Source organism: Rhinopithecus bieti, unplaced genomic scaffold (genome assembly GCF_001698545.2).
Source record: "Rhinopithecus bieti isolate Rb0 unplaced genomic scaffold, ASM169854v2 scaffold_38631, whole genome shotgun sequence".
Taxonomy (NCBI): Eukaryota; Metazoa; Chordata; class Mammalia; order Primates; family Cercopithecidae; genus Rhinopithecus; species Rhinopithecus bieti.
This window is the reverse complement of record NW_016817145.1, coordinates 1,127,261-1,140,992: the sequence shown is the minus strand read 5'-3', so window position 1 is coordinate 1,140,992 and position 13,732 is coordinate 1,127,261. Positions and strand designations below refer to the sequence as shown.

General features: G+C 46.4%; 1 protein-coding gene and 1 non-coding gene across 4 annotated transcripts in view; one reads left to right on the top strand and one right to left on the bottom strand.

Annotated features, from left to right (window-relative positions):
* The first annotated feature begins 5,068 nt into the window (after positions 1–5,068).
* On the top strand, positions 5,069–5,141 carry TRNAM-CAU (transfer RNA methionine (anticodon CAU)). The gene has a single exon. It is a non-coding gene; the product is annotated as a tRNA-Met (tRNA).
* Positions 5,142–10,194: 5,053 nt separating this feature from the next.
* Positions 10,195–13,732, bottom strand: part of TBC1D31 (TBC1 domain family member 31) — a 79,639-nt gene continuing 76,101 nt past the window's right edge. For 2 of the 3 annotated variants that reach the window (XM_017855884.1, XM_017855886.1), the window contains 2 exons: positions 12,573–12,668; positions 10,195–10,538 (listed from right to left, as the gene is read on the bottom strand). In XM_017855884.1, the coding sequence (XP_017711373.1) occupies positions 10,405–10,538; positions 12,573–12,668 (230 nt within the window). In that variant the 3' untranslated portion in view covers positions 10,195–10,404. The remainder of the gene's footprint in view (positions 10,539–12,572; positions 12,669–13,732) is intronic. The other variant, XM_017855885.1, reaches the window with a different exon arrangement.

Genomic DNA, 13,732 nt, shown 5'->3' with positions numbered 1-13,732 from the left:
GTTGCCTGGGTGTCCCAGGGGGTCTCCCTGCCTGGGTCCATCTGGCACCAGGGAAGAGGAATCACTCTCAACAGGTTTCCATTAAGCTACCCTGCTCAGTCAGCCCAGGGTCCGCCTCCCAGAACACACACACATGCACACACAGAGATACACTTTCCATTCTGTAAAACGGGCTCCCAATAAACTCTATTTTTTGTTTCTTAGAGGCATGCTAGGTGATCAATGAACGCATTCAAACATAAAATATGTACTGTAAGGGGATAGTATTCTGTGGGGGGAATTAGAATGGAAATGAGTTCAAGGAGGCAATTAAATGTAAACTTTCCAAATGTTGGAAGACATATTTGTATATATTTCAAAATAGATTTTGGTTTGTATGGAATCCACAGGATATACAGATGTCATTGGGTACTTTTTGTCTTTTTGTGTGTGTGTGTCGGACTCTCACTCTGTCATTCAGGTTGGAGTGCAGTGGCACGATCTCGGCTCACTGCAACCTCCGCCTCCCGGGTTCAAGCCATTCTCCTGCCTCAGCCTCCCGAGTAACTGGGATTACAGGCACGTGCCACCATGCCTGACTAATTTTTTTTAGTAGAGACGGGGTTTCACCATATTGGCCAAGCTGGTCTCAAACTTCTGACCTCAGGTGATCTGCCTGCCTCAGCCTCCCAAAGCGTTGGGATTACAGGTGTGAGCCACTGCGCCCGGCCCATTGGGTATATTTTTAAATGTCATATTTACATACACTGGTAATTATGTCTTTTGCAATTGTTTATAATTAAACTGTTTTGATATTAACTTAATATTATGAGAGGAGATGCACAGAAGTTTTTCAACATTATTTTAGGGAATGCACGTGAGGAAAAGGATTTGGAAACTACTGAGAAGGGGGGCGGTGATCGTTTGAACTTGGTCAGGTCGCCTGACCTTGAGTTTGAGTTTCGCTTGCCTAAGTGAAGGGCAATAGAAGCACTGAGCCCTTCAGGTTGCTCTAGGAGTGGAAGTAAATGAGCCACCGCAGGAAAGGCGCTTAGCTGGGAGGAAGGAGCGTGTTCAGCCTGGGGAGGAGAATGGGAGAAGGAGGCAGATGAAGGCAATGGGGATCAGGTTTTCGCTGGGGAGGTGACCTCCGACCTGGCTGACGGAGGGCAAGGAAGAGATCTCCGTCTCTATAGAGGGGCCTGAGGGCAGGACACATCAGGCCAAGAACTGCCGGTGCAAAGGCCTGGGGGCCGGAAGGTCTTGGTCGGGGAGCCCCGGCGCAGGCGCAGGCTGAGGCCCTCGGGTCCCCAGTGGGTCCTCGGCATCAGTCACTCTCTGTGAGTCAGAGCTGGGGGTCACCGCCTGCAGGAGCCTCTGTGAGCGGCCCCACACCCTCACCTGCGACCCCGTGGGGAGGCGACCCTGACCGCCCTCGTTCCGGACTCCAGCAGGGCTCCGGCAGCCAGTGGTCCCCTCCCGAGTCTCTGCTCCTGCCGGGACTCTGCAGGAGCGGGACCCCATCGCCGCGGCTGGGATGCCGTGAGAGTTTCATTCCACTCAAAGGCTCTTGGAAAATTCACTCAAAAGGTCTTGGAAAATTGGGGACATACACCTTTAAAAGCTGGAGACACTTTATGGAGCGGAATATCTACACCGCCCCCGCCCCCAACTCCTGTTCTTCCTCCCCTCCCTGAGCAGGTCTGGGTGATGGCGTGGGGATCCGCCATGGCGTGGGGATCCGGCCTGGTATCCTGCACCGGGTAGTGGCGCGGTGTGTCCCGAGGCTAATTTGGAAAAAGCCGAAACCTGAGGGGCGGCGGCGGCGACCCCTTGGCACAGCGTCCCCTGGCGGCCACCAGGCTCAGCCAGGTCTGAGAGCCGGGGGGTCGCCGGGAGAGCCAGGCCCAAGGCAGAATCAGCCCAGCCCCTCCAGGTAGCCTCCTCCTCCTTCTGCTCCTCCTCCTCCCCTGCCCCCTTCCTTTCCCTCTTTCTTCTCCTCCTCCCCTCCTTCCCTTCTTCCACTCCCTCCTCCCTCTCCCTCCCCTCCTTCCCTTCCTCTCCACCCCCCGCCCTCTCCCTCCCCTCCTCCTCCTCCCCTCCCCCCCTCCCTTTCCCCTTTTTTTTTTCCTTCCCCCCCCCCCCCCTTCCCCCCTCCCCTCCCCCCCCCCTCCTCCCTCTCCCTCCCCTCCTTCCCTTCTTCCACTCCCTCCTCCCTCTCCCTCCCCTCCTTCCCTTCTTCCACTCCCTCCTCCCTCTCCCTCCCCTCCTCTCCTCCTTTTTCTTCTAATTCCTACAGTTCGTCTTTTAAATTAATGTACGTCAACATTTAAATAGATTATAGATTAACATAGTTCAAGTATGTTTTTAAAAATCTGTTCAAAGGTATACAGTGAAAAGTCTTCATCCCAGAAAAGCTGTCAGTCAAATGTTAAAATTGAGGGACATTGTACAAAATACCCGACTAGTATCCTCAGAACTGTTAAAGTCATCAAAACCCAGGAAGAGTCTGAGAAATTGTCACAGCCGAGAAGAGCCTAAGGAGACAGGACCATCAAATGTAATGTTGTGTCATGGATGAGGTCCTGGAGCAGAAAAATGGACATCTGGTGAAAACTAAGGAAATCCGAGTCAAGATGGACTTTAGTTAATGCATCAACACCGGTTCATTACTTGTAACAAACAACACATACCAACGACCGATGCTAATAATAGGGAACCCTGGGTGAAAGTTTTATGGAGACTCTTATTATCTTTAGAATATTTCCGTGACTGTAAAACTGTTTAGAAAATAAAGTTTATTTTTTTAAAGAGTCTTCATGTCACCCCTGCCTCCAACCATACAGTTTCCACCCCTCAGAGTATTAATTATTGATCTCAGCTTTTTTTTTTTTTGAGACTGAGTTTCGCTCTTGTTGCCCAGGCTGGAGTGCAGTGGCGGCATCTCGGCTCACTGCCACCTCCACCTCCCGGAATCAAGCGATTCTCCTGCCTCAGCCTGCCGAGTAGCTGGGATTACAGGTATGCACCACCATGCCCGGCTAATTTTGTATTTTTAGTAGAGATGGGGTTTCTTCCATATTGGTCAGGCTGGTCTTGAACTCTCGACCCCAGGTGATCCTCCCGCCTAGGCCTCCCAAAATGCTGGGATTACAGACGTGAGCCACTGCGTCCAGCGATCTTAGCTTTTTGTGTGCAAATACTAGCAGATATAAACATCTACCCTTTTCTACAGAAATAGTCTGACACTCTGTTAGTTCTGCAATTGTGTTCTTCGCTCATTTCATATCACAACATAGAGCATCCCTTTTTCTTGTTTACAGCCTGGACAGACCATTATGCCTGTGACCAGTTAGTTCCCTGTTGTACACTTGTGCTGTTTCCTTTTCCTTTTTTCTGTTTTTTCCTGTTCAAATACGACTTCAGGGAATAACTGTGGAAGTGGTGAGTTAATATGTTGGGTAGCTTGCCAGTCGTGGGACTGCTATACCCGAAAGTGGGGCTGCTTGTAATTGTGGTAGGCAGGACCATTGGGATTTAATCCGCAGGTCAATCAGCACCTCCTCGGGCCTGCAGATCTGGAAGAAACAGCTGGATCTAGGTGACACTGCCAGTCCGCAGTCCGCAGAGGATGCCCCAGCAACCTTACCAGGGAGCAAGCCCCCTGGGTCGGATTCCCGCAGGGACGTGTGGATGCGCGCTTCCCCAAGGCTGGTAGAAGTCCTGGGCTTCCCCCCATAGACCGTGGGATCCAGGAGCTTCCCGAGGACTGGGTGTCAGTCTCCGGGTCTGGGGTCCCGGCAACCTGCCCCACCTCCAACTCCTCCTTCCTCGCCCCACGGCCACCGGCCGGCAGCTCCCAGTCCTTCTCCCACCGGGAGGTCGAGCAGGCCACACCCCCATCCACTCCGAGATTCCCTTTCCTCTACCCTCAGCAATTGTGGTGTCTGCTGTCAATATGATATGTCCCCACCTGATTGTACTCATACTGCCCTTTGCCCCCTTAACACCCCACCGTATGTCTCAAATTCTAGGTGATTAAAAAAATTCCTCCCCCAATATTTTCTAAGGAAAAACTTCAGACAAACGGAAAAGTTGATAGAGTTGTGCCGTGAATATCCGCACACCCACCTAGGTCCACACGAACTTCTCCCGACTCCCTGTCCTTCCGTCGGCCTGTCCATCACTCGTCCTTTCCCCGGGAGGCATCCAGACCCGCGGGCGTCCACACACTCCCCGCAGGGGTTCCCAGGCCCGGCCTTGCCCAGAGTTCTGTCTTAATTTCCTTTTTATAAGGTGAAATTTACATACAGCGAAACTTATAAATCCTCAGTGTGCCACAGTCTGGCTGATTTTAGACAGTACGTGGAAGAGTCTTTTTAAAAATTATAATAGTTATGTATTTATCTGAACATGTGTTAGGGAAAAACCCTTACCTGTTTTCCATGTATGATAGGGCACGAAGTTTCCTTTAGCAATAATGTAGGCAAATGAGCTTATATAAAGGGCTGGAAGGAAGGGGAGAGGAGTGAAAGGGAAAGGAGAGCGTGCCTCCCAGTTAACATATTATTAACTCCCCGCTTCCACGGTTATTCCCTGAAGTCCTGTTTGAATAGCAAAAGAAAAAAAGGAAGAAAATCAGAACCAGCTCAAGTGTGCCACAGGGCACTGGCCACAGGAAGGGTGTGTGTGTGTGTGTGTGTGTGTGTTTTCCAATCATTATGCATCTTCGCCCGACTCCTTGAGCCTGGGTTTGTTCCTGTGAACGCAGCACCCAGCACAGGGCCGGGAACACAGTAGGTGCCTAATAAGTGTTTCATGCGTTCACGAGTGTGCAAACGGTTTGTACGCACTATACAAAAATAACAGTTCACAATAGGAGGAAAAATTCCCCTTCTCCGTGTCGCCGCTACCCAGCGAGGCACTGACAAGCCAACCACAGTGTTAAATCGACAAACGGGACAGCAGCGGAACTAGAATTCCGAGTGCTCTGTACGGGATTTACAGCAGTGGTAAGAGTAAAACTGAGCATGCGCAGTACACCAGCCATATGGACTCATAATTCTCCGTCCGAAACCGTTCACTAGGTGCCTCGTTAGCGCAGTAGGTAGCGCGTCAGTCTCATAATCTGAAGGTCGTGAGTTCGATCCTCACACGGGGCACAATACTTTTGTTTGCTGTCCTTACAACGCCACCGAAAAAAAACGTTTTGTTTGCTGGTCAAAGTCCCCGGGCTGAAAATAAGGAGAAAAGACATATCTGTGACGAGTATCCGGCGACCTGGTGAACCTGTTAAGAAGAACCCCCGCCAAGACCACCCTCGCGCTGCGGCCCGAGTGCCCAGGAAAGAGCACTTGTGAGGGCCTGGAGCAGCCCCCGACTCCTCGACCTGCCCTCGCCCTTGCCCTTGCCCTTGGGTACTGGCCGTCGCCGGGGGGTCGCGCACAGCTCTGGGTTAGGGTGGGAGTCCGGGTGGTCACAGTCCAGGACGGCGCTGCGAGCGCGGCGGGGTTCAAGGCCGTCTAATGGAGGAGTGACTGGGAACACTATGTGGGGCGGCGAGGGGGCTGCGGGATGGGTAAGCAGCACTGATGAGAGGCCAGCGGTGGGCACCAAACCTATCTGGAAATGGCAGGTCATGATAGGGTCTGGAGAGAGGGGTCTCAGGGAGGTCATGCAGGTGCTGGGATATACCATATGCCGGGAGCTGTGTCAAGACTGCATCTGAAACAGATGCTGCAATTGCGGTCCTCACCTACTACGTTCTTGCTAACCCAGCCATTCTCAAAGATCCGTCTCCCTTCTGCCCAGGTCAAATAGCGAATTAAATTACGATGGAATAGCTGTAACTAGCCCTTCATCTTTCAACTCTTTGCTGGTGGCATGATTCTCTTCAGTTTCCTTGGGGATTTTTTTTTTTTTTTTTTTTTTGAGACAGGGTCTGGCTCTGTTGCCCAGGTTGGACTGCAGTGTCATGGTCTTGGCTCACTGCAACCTCTGCCTCCCAGGTTCAGTCAATTGTCCTGCCTCAACCTCCCTAGTAGCTGGGACTACAGGCAGGTGCCACCACACTCGGCTAATTTTTGTATTTTTAGTAGAGACGGAGTTTCGCCACTTTGGCCAGGCTGGTCTTGAACTCCTGACCTCAGGTGATCCGCCCACCTTGGCCTCCCAAAGTGCTGGGATTACAGGTGTCAGCCACCGCGCCCAGCCCCTGGGGATAATTGTGACAACTTTTTACTAGCCAGGTTTGCTATCCTGGTAAGGAGGACATTCCAGGGGCTTTCACTTGAATCTTTCCAGGATAATAGCTCTTACTCAATGGATCTTAGTGCCAACGGGGAGATTCTGCCATTTTTCATGTATGTTTATTTCAGTGATATATTCAGGTACTCAGAAAATAACCACAGGTTGGTTTCATGGCCTTATTCACCCTCTGTAATTCAAGCTTTGCTCAAGATTCCTTTGATCAACTGACCACCATTAGTCCTGACTTTCACTGGTAGGCCACAGTAATTAGTGTCAATTCGGAACCCATGTTCAGTAATCTCTGGGAGGTATGGGTGTTTTCTTTTCCCTAGTACACAACCCTTCAAGTAAATGGCAAGAGGTTTCTTTGGGAAAGGGTCAAAGAATACTCATAAGCACGTATATGTGGCACTGCTTCAGGGTCCTTCTTCAGGGAGACCTGGCCTCCCCTTCAATTAAGAGGCTTTGGATCTGGGAATCATTTTCATACTGGAAACTGGGTGACAGGTATAACGCTCCATAGTGATGACTCGAGTCAGTTTTTTGGCTACCAGGTCTGGAGTTTTTCCTGTTACATATCTCAAGCAACATTTTAGTAGGCTACCTATCTATTTCATTCTTAGGGACAGTGTAGTCAATTATCAGTAGCCAAAAATCCTTTAATACTACTACCGCCCTGCTGCCCTTTACTATAAATGGTTGTCTGGTAATTAAATGCTGCTACCTGGCCTCTACTGCCTCCATTATCCCCACTGAAACCAGGGAGCACATCCATGGTGGTGGGATCTCTCATCGTCACGTCTTGTTGCATGAGCCACCACAGAGCTTTTCAGATTTGTAGGTGCTCCCTTGCTCAGTGCCTTCATAAAGGAAGTTGCTTTTGGACCCAGAGCATGGCACTGGGAGGTGAGTGAGGAGGCCAGATGTGATCAATCCACCCCTACATTCCTACTTCCCTGAGCCTTTGGATACCTGCATCCACATCATGCCAGGGAAATTCTGGCATCTGTCTCATTAGATAGAGGCCAACATTGAGTCCACATTCCTGTTAACCAACCAAGTAAACTGTGGAGCCACTTTCAATGGCATGAGCATGGCAGTTATCAATCATTTCAGGTCTGCAGCGATGGGCTGGGCTCTTGAGGCATTTCTCCTTACAATGCGCATGATGCTGAGCTGTCAATAGAGGGTGCTGAGGGACACTGCAGGAGAAACAGGGCTTCTCTTCCTTGCTCCAATGTTCTGTTTGGCTTACTCTTGCTTCATGGCCCACCAGCGGTGCGTGTGCATGGGGGACATCTAGTCGTGCTCTGCCCCATGTGCCTAGTGTGCACAATTGCTTTATGATTTCACAGTCCTGGCCCAATGACCATGTCACTGTAGTCTTCCCAGTCTGGACACTGGAATGTTCCAGTCCTCACACCAGCAGTGCCACCCTGATGCACTCTGAGAACGTGCCTGCTGGCCTGTTTGCCTGTGCCTGAGGGTGGTTTCTTGTGGCCCTCTGGATATGGCCAGCCTGCACACCACCCTGACAAGCGGGGTCCTTATGCCCTGCCTCCCTGTGCATTTTTACCAGCCTCCGATTGTCTGTGCCCAGGAGAGTTGTTTCCTGCTGCCTGGGGACTTGGACTACCCCTGGCCTGGCTAAGTCTGAGACCCTCCCCAATATCTAGTGGTCTGCAACCACACCTTCTTTGACCAGGTCTGAACCTAAGCCTGGGGGAGGGAGGAGCCTCCCTTCCGAGTCTGTCCGTACTTGAGTGCTCTCCTCAGTCCTACGTACCCTGCAGAGTTCTCTTTACATCTTCATAGTTGCTCCCCATCATAGTTTAATAAGTCTTTACATTAAACTTACCTCATCCAAACAACTGTGTGGTTTGCTTCCTGACTGGACCCAGACTGATACAATGAGATTAAACATTAAATCCAGACTCTTGGATAAGCACACCCATATTAATAAATTAAGCCTTATGCAGTCCTTGTAGTCAACTGCTATAACGACCCACATGCAATGGCTGTGGAAAGACCTTTAGCAAATGCTGAAATCTTGCTCAACCTGGGAGAATTCATACTAGAGAAAAACTCTATGAATGTAAATAAATTCAAAAAGGCCCCTAACCAACTTAATAACTTATTTAGCACCACTGAATTCATATTGGAAAAAAACTTTCCAAAAGTAGCCAAATGTGGAGAGGGATTTAGCTGAAGCCCAACATTTAGCCAACATTGCAGAATTCACACCAGAGAGAAACTTTATGGATGTAATAAATATGAAAAGGCCTATAGGGACCGCTCTTCTTTAACAAACTCAATGGAGTAATGGAGAGAAACTTTCTGAATGTAGCCAAGAATTTTAGACAAGTTCAGTCCTTATTCAATTCCAGAGAATTCACATTATAAAGAAATTGAAGATTGAAGATATAATGTCAAGAAGCAGGAAGAAATAATCAGAAATGTATTTTACATATTTCATTAAATGTGATAACCTTTGCAATACCAACCAAGCACATATGACTGAGGCGCTTCAACCAAGTATCTGAAATCTGCTAAGGCAGTGATTTTATCAAGATTATCAGAGAAATGTAGGCTCAGAGAAAACTGGAAGCATGTGATAAAAAGAACTTCATTTGGGTGACAGCATTCATAGTGCACTTTCACTGGATGAACAGGAACTTTTTTCAAAAATTAACTACTGCAGTTCTAGATATAAAAAAGAGGGTTTTGTATGTGTGTGTGGTATGTGTAGCTGCAAAACAGACCTGACTGGGTATAAATCTTAGTAAAAGAGGACCTGACATAGAGGTAAAAAACTGCAATAGACAGCTGTTTCTGGGTGGCAGAATCACAGAATTTTAGAATTTCAATGCTTTCCGGTGAGCAAGCAATTCTAGTCTACCAAAGTTTCCATCACACTCTACGTATTCTATATCCTGGGATTCCTGTTGTCAAAAAACACACACCAGCTTGGTCCATGCAGGCATATGTTTGCAGCCACCTAAAAATGTACGGAAAACTAGGCTGAGGAAGATACTCTTGGGAAACCAACGCTGTGTGTAACGCCAGGATATCATTTTAGAACTTTGCTTATTGGGCAAAAGAAAGCACTTTGCTGAAAATATTTGATTAACCATAAGATTATGCTTCGTGGTACCAGAGAAAATAATTACTACCACATATTGTACACTTACTATGTGTCAAGCACTGGGCCAGGAACTTTTTAGGCCTGATCTCTTTTTTTTTTTTTTCAGATGGAGTCTCACTCTGTCGCCCAGACTGGAGTGCGGTGGCGTGATCTTGGCTCACTGCAACCTCTGCCTCCTGGGTTCAAGCGATTCTCCTGCCTCAGCCTTCCGAGTAGCTGGGATTACAGGTGTGTGCCACCACACTTGGCTAATTTTTGTAATTTTAGTAGAGAAAGAGTTTTGCCATGTTGGCCAGGCTGGTCTCGGACTCCTGACCTCAAGTGATCCACCTGCCTCAGCCTCCCAAAGCACTGGGATTACAGTTGTGAGCCACCACGTTCTGCCTGCCTGATCTTACTTAATCCTCATATCAAGTATTTCTACCCTCCTTTCAGGGAGTAAGGTTCGGGAGGTCACAAGCATCCCCATTGTGGAGCTAGGGAGCGGAGGGACGGAGGAAGAGCAGTCGGTGCTGCCAGAAGAAGTAGGCAGAGAGCAGAAGGAGCTGGGCCAGAGATGAGATGCTGCGAGTCCAGTGGGGTCCCTGACAAAGAGGAGGTCCCGCTGGCAGAGGCAGGGTTGGGCAGGAAGGTGCTGATAGAGACCACTCCATGCTGCTGGTGTTCTCCACCTGCTGCTGAGTTCTCTCTCAGTCCAGGCTATAGAGCTGTTGAGGTCATTTCCTGTTCTTTATTTCTCCATTCATCTTTAAGATAAACCTTTATCAACTAAAGTTACTGATGTTTATGCCGGTCCCTGCAACCTGAAAGCTTAACACAGCTTTAACCATTTCTAAAACATTTTATTGTAAAAGTACAATAAGCCATTTACAAGCCGAAAAGTATCAGAATTAAATAACACATAATTTTATAGACACATTTTCTGTACAAAGGGCTGATCTTTATAGGAATTTTAAATAAATAATCTAAAAATCAGTGTCACTGATTGCAAAATAGGTCTCTCTCTCGACTGTCTCAAGCTGACGTGCCTTCTATGCAGCCAAAAGATGAGGGGTTTGACATCTGTGACGAGCCTGGGCAGTAAGTCTCTGACGAAGATTTCTCACTTTCTGGATAAGATTCTGTTCTGTGGTGTCCCATTCTACTGCTCTTCTATTTAAAGAAACTTGAAAATGAAATTTAAAATGTAGAAAAGCTGAGTTTTCTGATGTTAGCAATGATACAGCATTTATTTTAAAGATAAATGTGCTGTAAAAATAAATAATGAAATGCAATTCTAAAACCTAAATTTTACATATTACCTGGCCCTAGGTGGTTCCATTTACAAGCCAAATAATTATTTGTCAGACTGAATGAATGCTAACAGAGAACTTCTCTGCTTTGAAATACTTGGGATATAAACAATCTTTTTTTTTTTTTTTTTTTTTTGAGACGGAGGCTCGCTCTGTCGCCCAGGCTGGAGTGCAGTGGCCAGATCTCAGCTCACTGCAAGCTCCGCCTCCCGGGTTTACGCCATTCTCCTGCCTCAGCCTCCCGAGTAGCTGGGACTACAGGTGCCCGCCACCACGCCCGGCTAGTTTTTTGTATTTTTTAGTAGAGACGGGGTTTCACTGTGTTAGCCAGGATGGTCTCGATCTCCAGACCTCGTGATCCGCCCATCTCGGCCTCCCAAAGTGCTGGGATTACAGGCTTGAGCCACCGCGCCCGGCTAAACAATCTTAAGTTAGAAACAAAGCTGGTCTAAGAGAGAATTTGAGTTTTTGCAATGGTAAGCTTCCTCACAATGATGCTTAATGGTACTGAGAAAAGGTACTCCAAGTCATAATACTGTGAAATATATACCATGACTATCTTTCCAATAAGTTAAAACAAATAAATAAATCAAATGATTTTTAATATTGGCTAATACCAGGAAGGTTCAGAATCAAGATTAAAATACTACAATATGTCCAAGTATGAGTGTTACTGATTTAGAGGGGCTAGTGAACCCTGGATTTTTTTTTTTCAAAAAAGCCCTTAAAATATACTTCTCTGAAATTTAGTTACACATTCAGTCAGTCAGCTTCAATTTCTGAAAAACAGTTTTTCCTCCCAAAGAAATCCAGCTTTTATGCTTTTGTATTTTGCTGCCAAATAACGTAAGGTTACCAAATAATCATTTTAAAATTTAGAATTATCTAGTTAAAAATTTAAGTTTTGATATGTCAGAATAGAGAATAGCTGAGAATCTCTCATACTTCATCTGACTCTTGAATGATTTTTGGTTTAATTCATATTCTGGTACAGAATTTATAGATGCATATAACAATATGAGTTAGCAAAAATATTTTACACAATACTGGAATCTCCTGACTTGGTATGAGGTATATTTCTTATAAAGCTCTTCTTTGTGGGACATTGTACTTTGTGGGACAAAAGTTTGTTCTTCCAAAAGAACTCAGAAGATCTTGTTAAATTCTGCTTCATCTATATGGCAGTTTTATTGAAAAAAATTAGTTGAAGGAAAGTCTAACAGAGTGTCTTGTCTCCTCCTCCCTTTTAAGAATAAATTAATACACTTTACTAGGAAGATTATTAGCTTTTTTATGGATGGCCTAATGCTGTGACTACATTTCTGTAAGATGTTTCTACCCTGTCCCTTCTAAAAAACCCAAAACCTTCCAATGAACCACATCCAGGGATCAAAAGTCAGCAAGAAGCCATTTGCCTTTGGCAGTTCTACTGCTGGTAGGGCCCAGAATTCCATCAGAGTGCCCAGGGCAGACGTATGTTTTCAATGGTTGCTGGAGGGAGCTCAGCCCAGATGAACAGAGTCAAGAAAATTCAACTATGCAATAGCTTTGAAAAACAACACTGAGATTTTCTTCACAAGGATGTCAAATTAGTTATGGATCTCATATTATCAATCTAGTTAGAGACTTCTGTTAGAATCTCCAACTACGTTTTTGGGCAGCAGTGCTGGTGCTCAAGAAATGGAGTGGCTGTAGTGGATTCAGCACATTTTCTTTACTTGGAATTTAGTCTGCACCCAGTTTTCCCACTGGGAAATATGAGAGAATCTTGCTGCCTCCCTTTTAGGATTTTCATTATCAGTGCCCTGGGAAAATGGCATCCACATGCTATAAACATAATTTACACTACAATTTTGCTTAAATATTGTTAAATTTAAAATGGCAGAATAATTTTCTTATCAACTTACTCTGTGTTGAGGGATGCATTTCAGAAGAGTCATTTAAATGTGAGGTTCTAGGCAAACAGCTTGAGTCCTCCTGTTCGTTTTGGAACCTGGGTTCTTCTGTTATAAAAGTGAGGAGATCAAGATGATGTTTAGGAGTGAGTAGAAAGGCTTACTAATTCCAAATGGTCCCTAGTAAGTTAAAATCACCAAGGATGGCTAAAAACTCCTTTCTTTTCTATTTTAAGAAGAATGCTGTCAACATTCAAAAGGCAAGGAAGTGTCATTAGTGAGAATTAAGAGCTGAGCTGATTTTTGTAAAACGTACTTCAAAAACACTTTCAGCTAAAACAAAAAGCCAACAAACTCAAACATATGGATATTAAGATAGAGATTATGAAATGTGATTAGCAAAGCTTCCCTGGAAACAATTATGAGCTGATCACTACTGGTTTTAGCCAGGCAGGGCTTCATCAAAACATTCAGCCAATCAGAGCCAGCCACAGGCAAGTTTTACCTGAAACCTTCTTAGAGTAGCAGGCAGAGCAGTGCCCTAGCAACCATTGGTGCCTCCCCGTACATTTATCAACTACTCTCCTCATCTCAAAACTTACACTCACCCTCAGCTGTGTTTTTACTGTTTCCTAACTCCTACAGCAGCACATCCAATATGACACCAAGGTGATTTTAAAAACATTTGCATCCTGACATTGCTTATAACGGTCCCTTCCTTTCTACTCCCACCACTAGCGTCTAAGCCTCCATGTGGGAGTCTCATTGAATTGGTAAGATGTCTGCCTTTTACCTTTCTAAAAAGCTTTAGATAATGGTTTTAACTCACAGTTTTAGCTCAATGAGTCATTAAGGTAATGTGACTAATCACCAAATGACTAATTTGAACTGGTGGGGGACTGGAATCTAGGAATCATCTTCAAATATCTGAAGGGCTGGACATGGTGGAGGTAGTAAACATAGCCTGCAATCTGCACTGTTCAGAGAACAGAGAAAAGAAAAAGCAGATTGAACTATTTTACTAAAAAATAACACTTCTTTTTTTTTTAGACGGAATCTCGCTGTCACCCCAGGCTGGAGTGCAGTGGCGTGATCTCGGCTCACTGCAACCTCCACCTGCTGGGTTCAAGCCTCAGTCTCCAGAGTAGCTGGGATTACAGGCGTGCGCCACC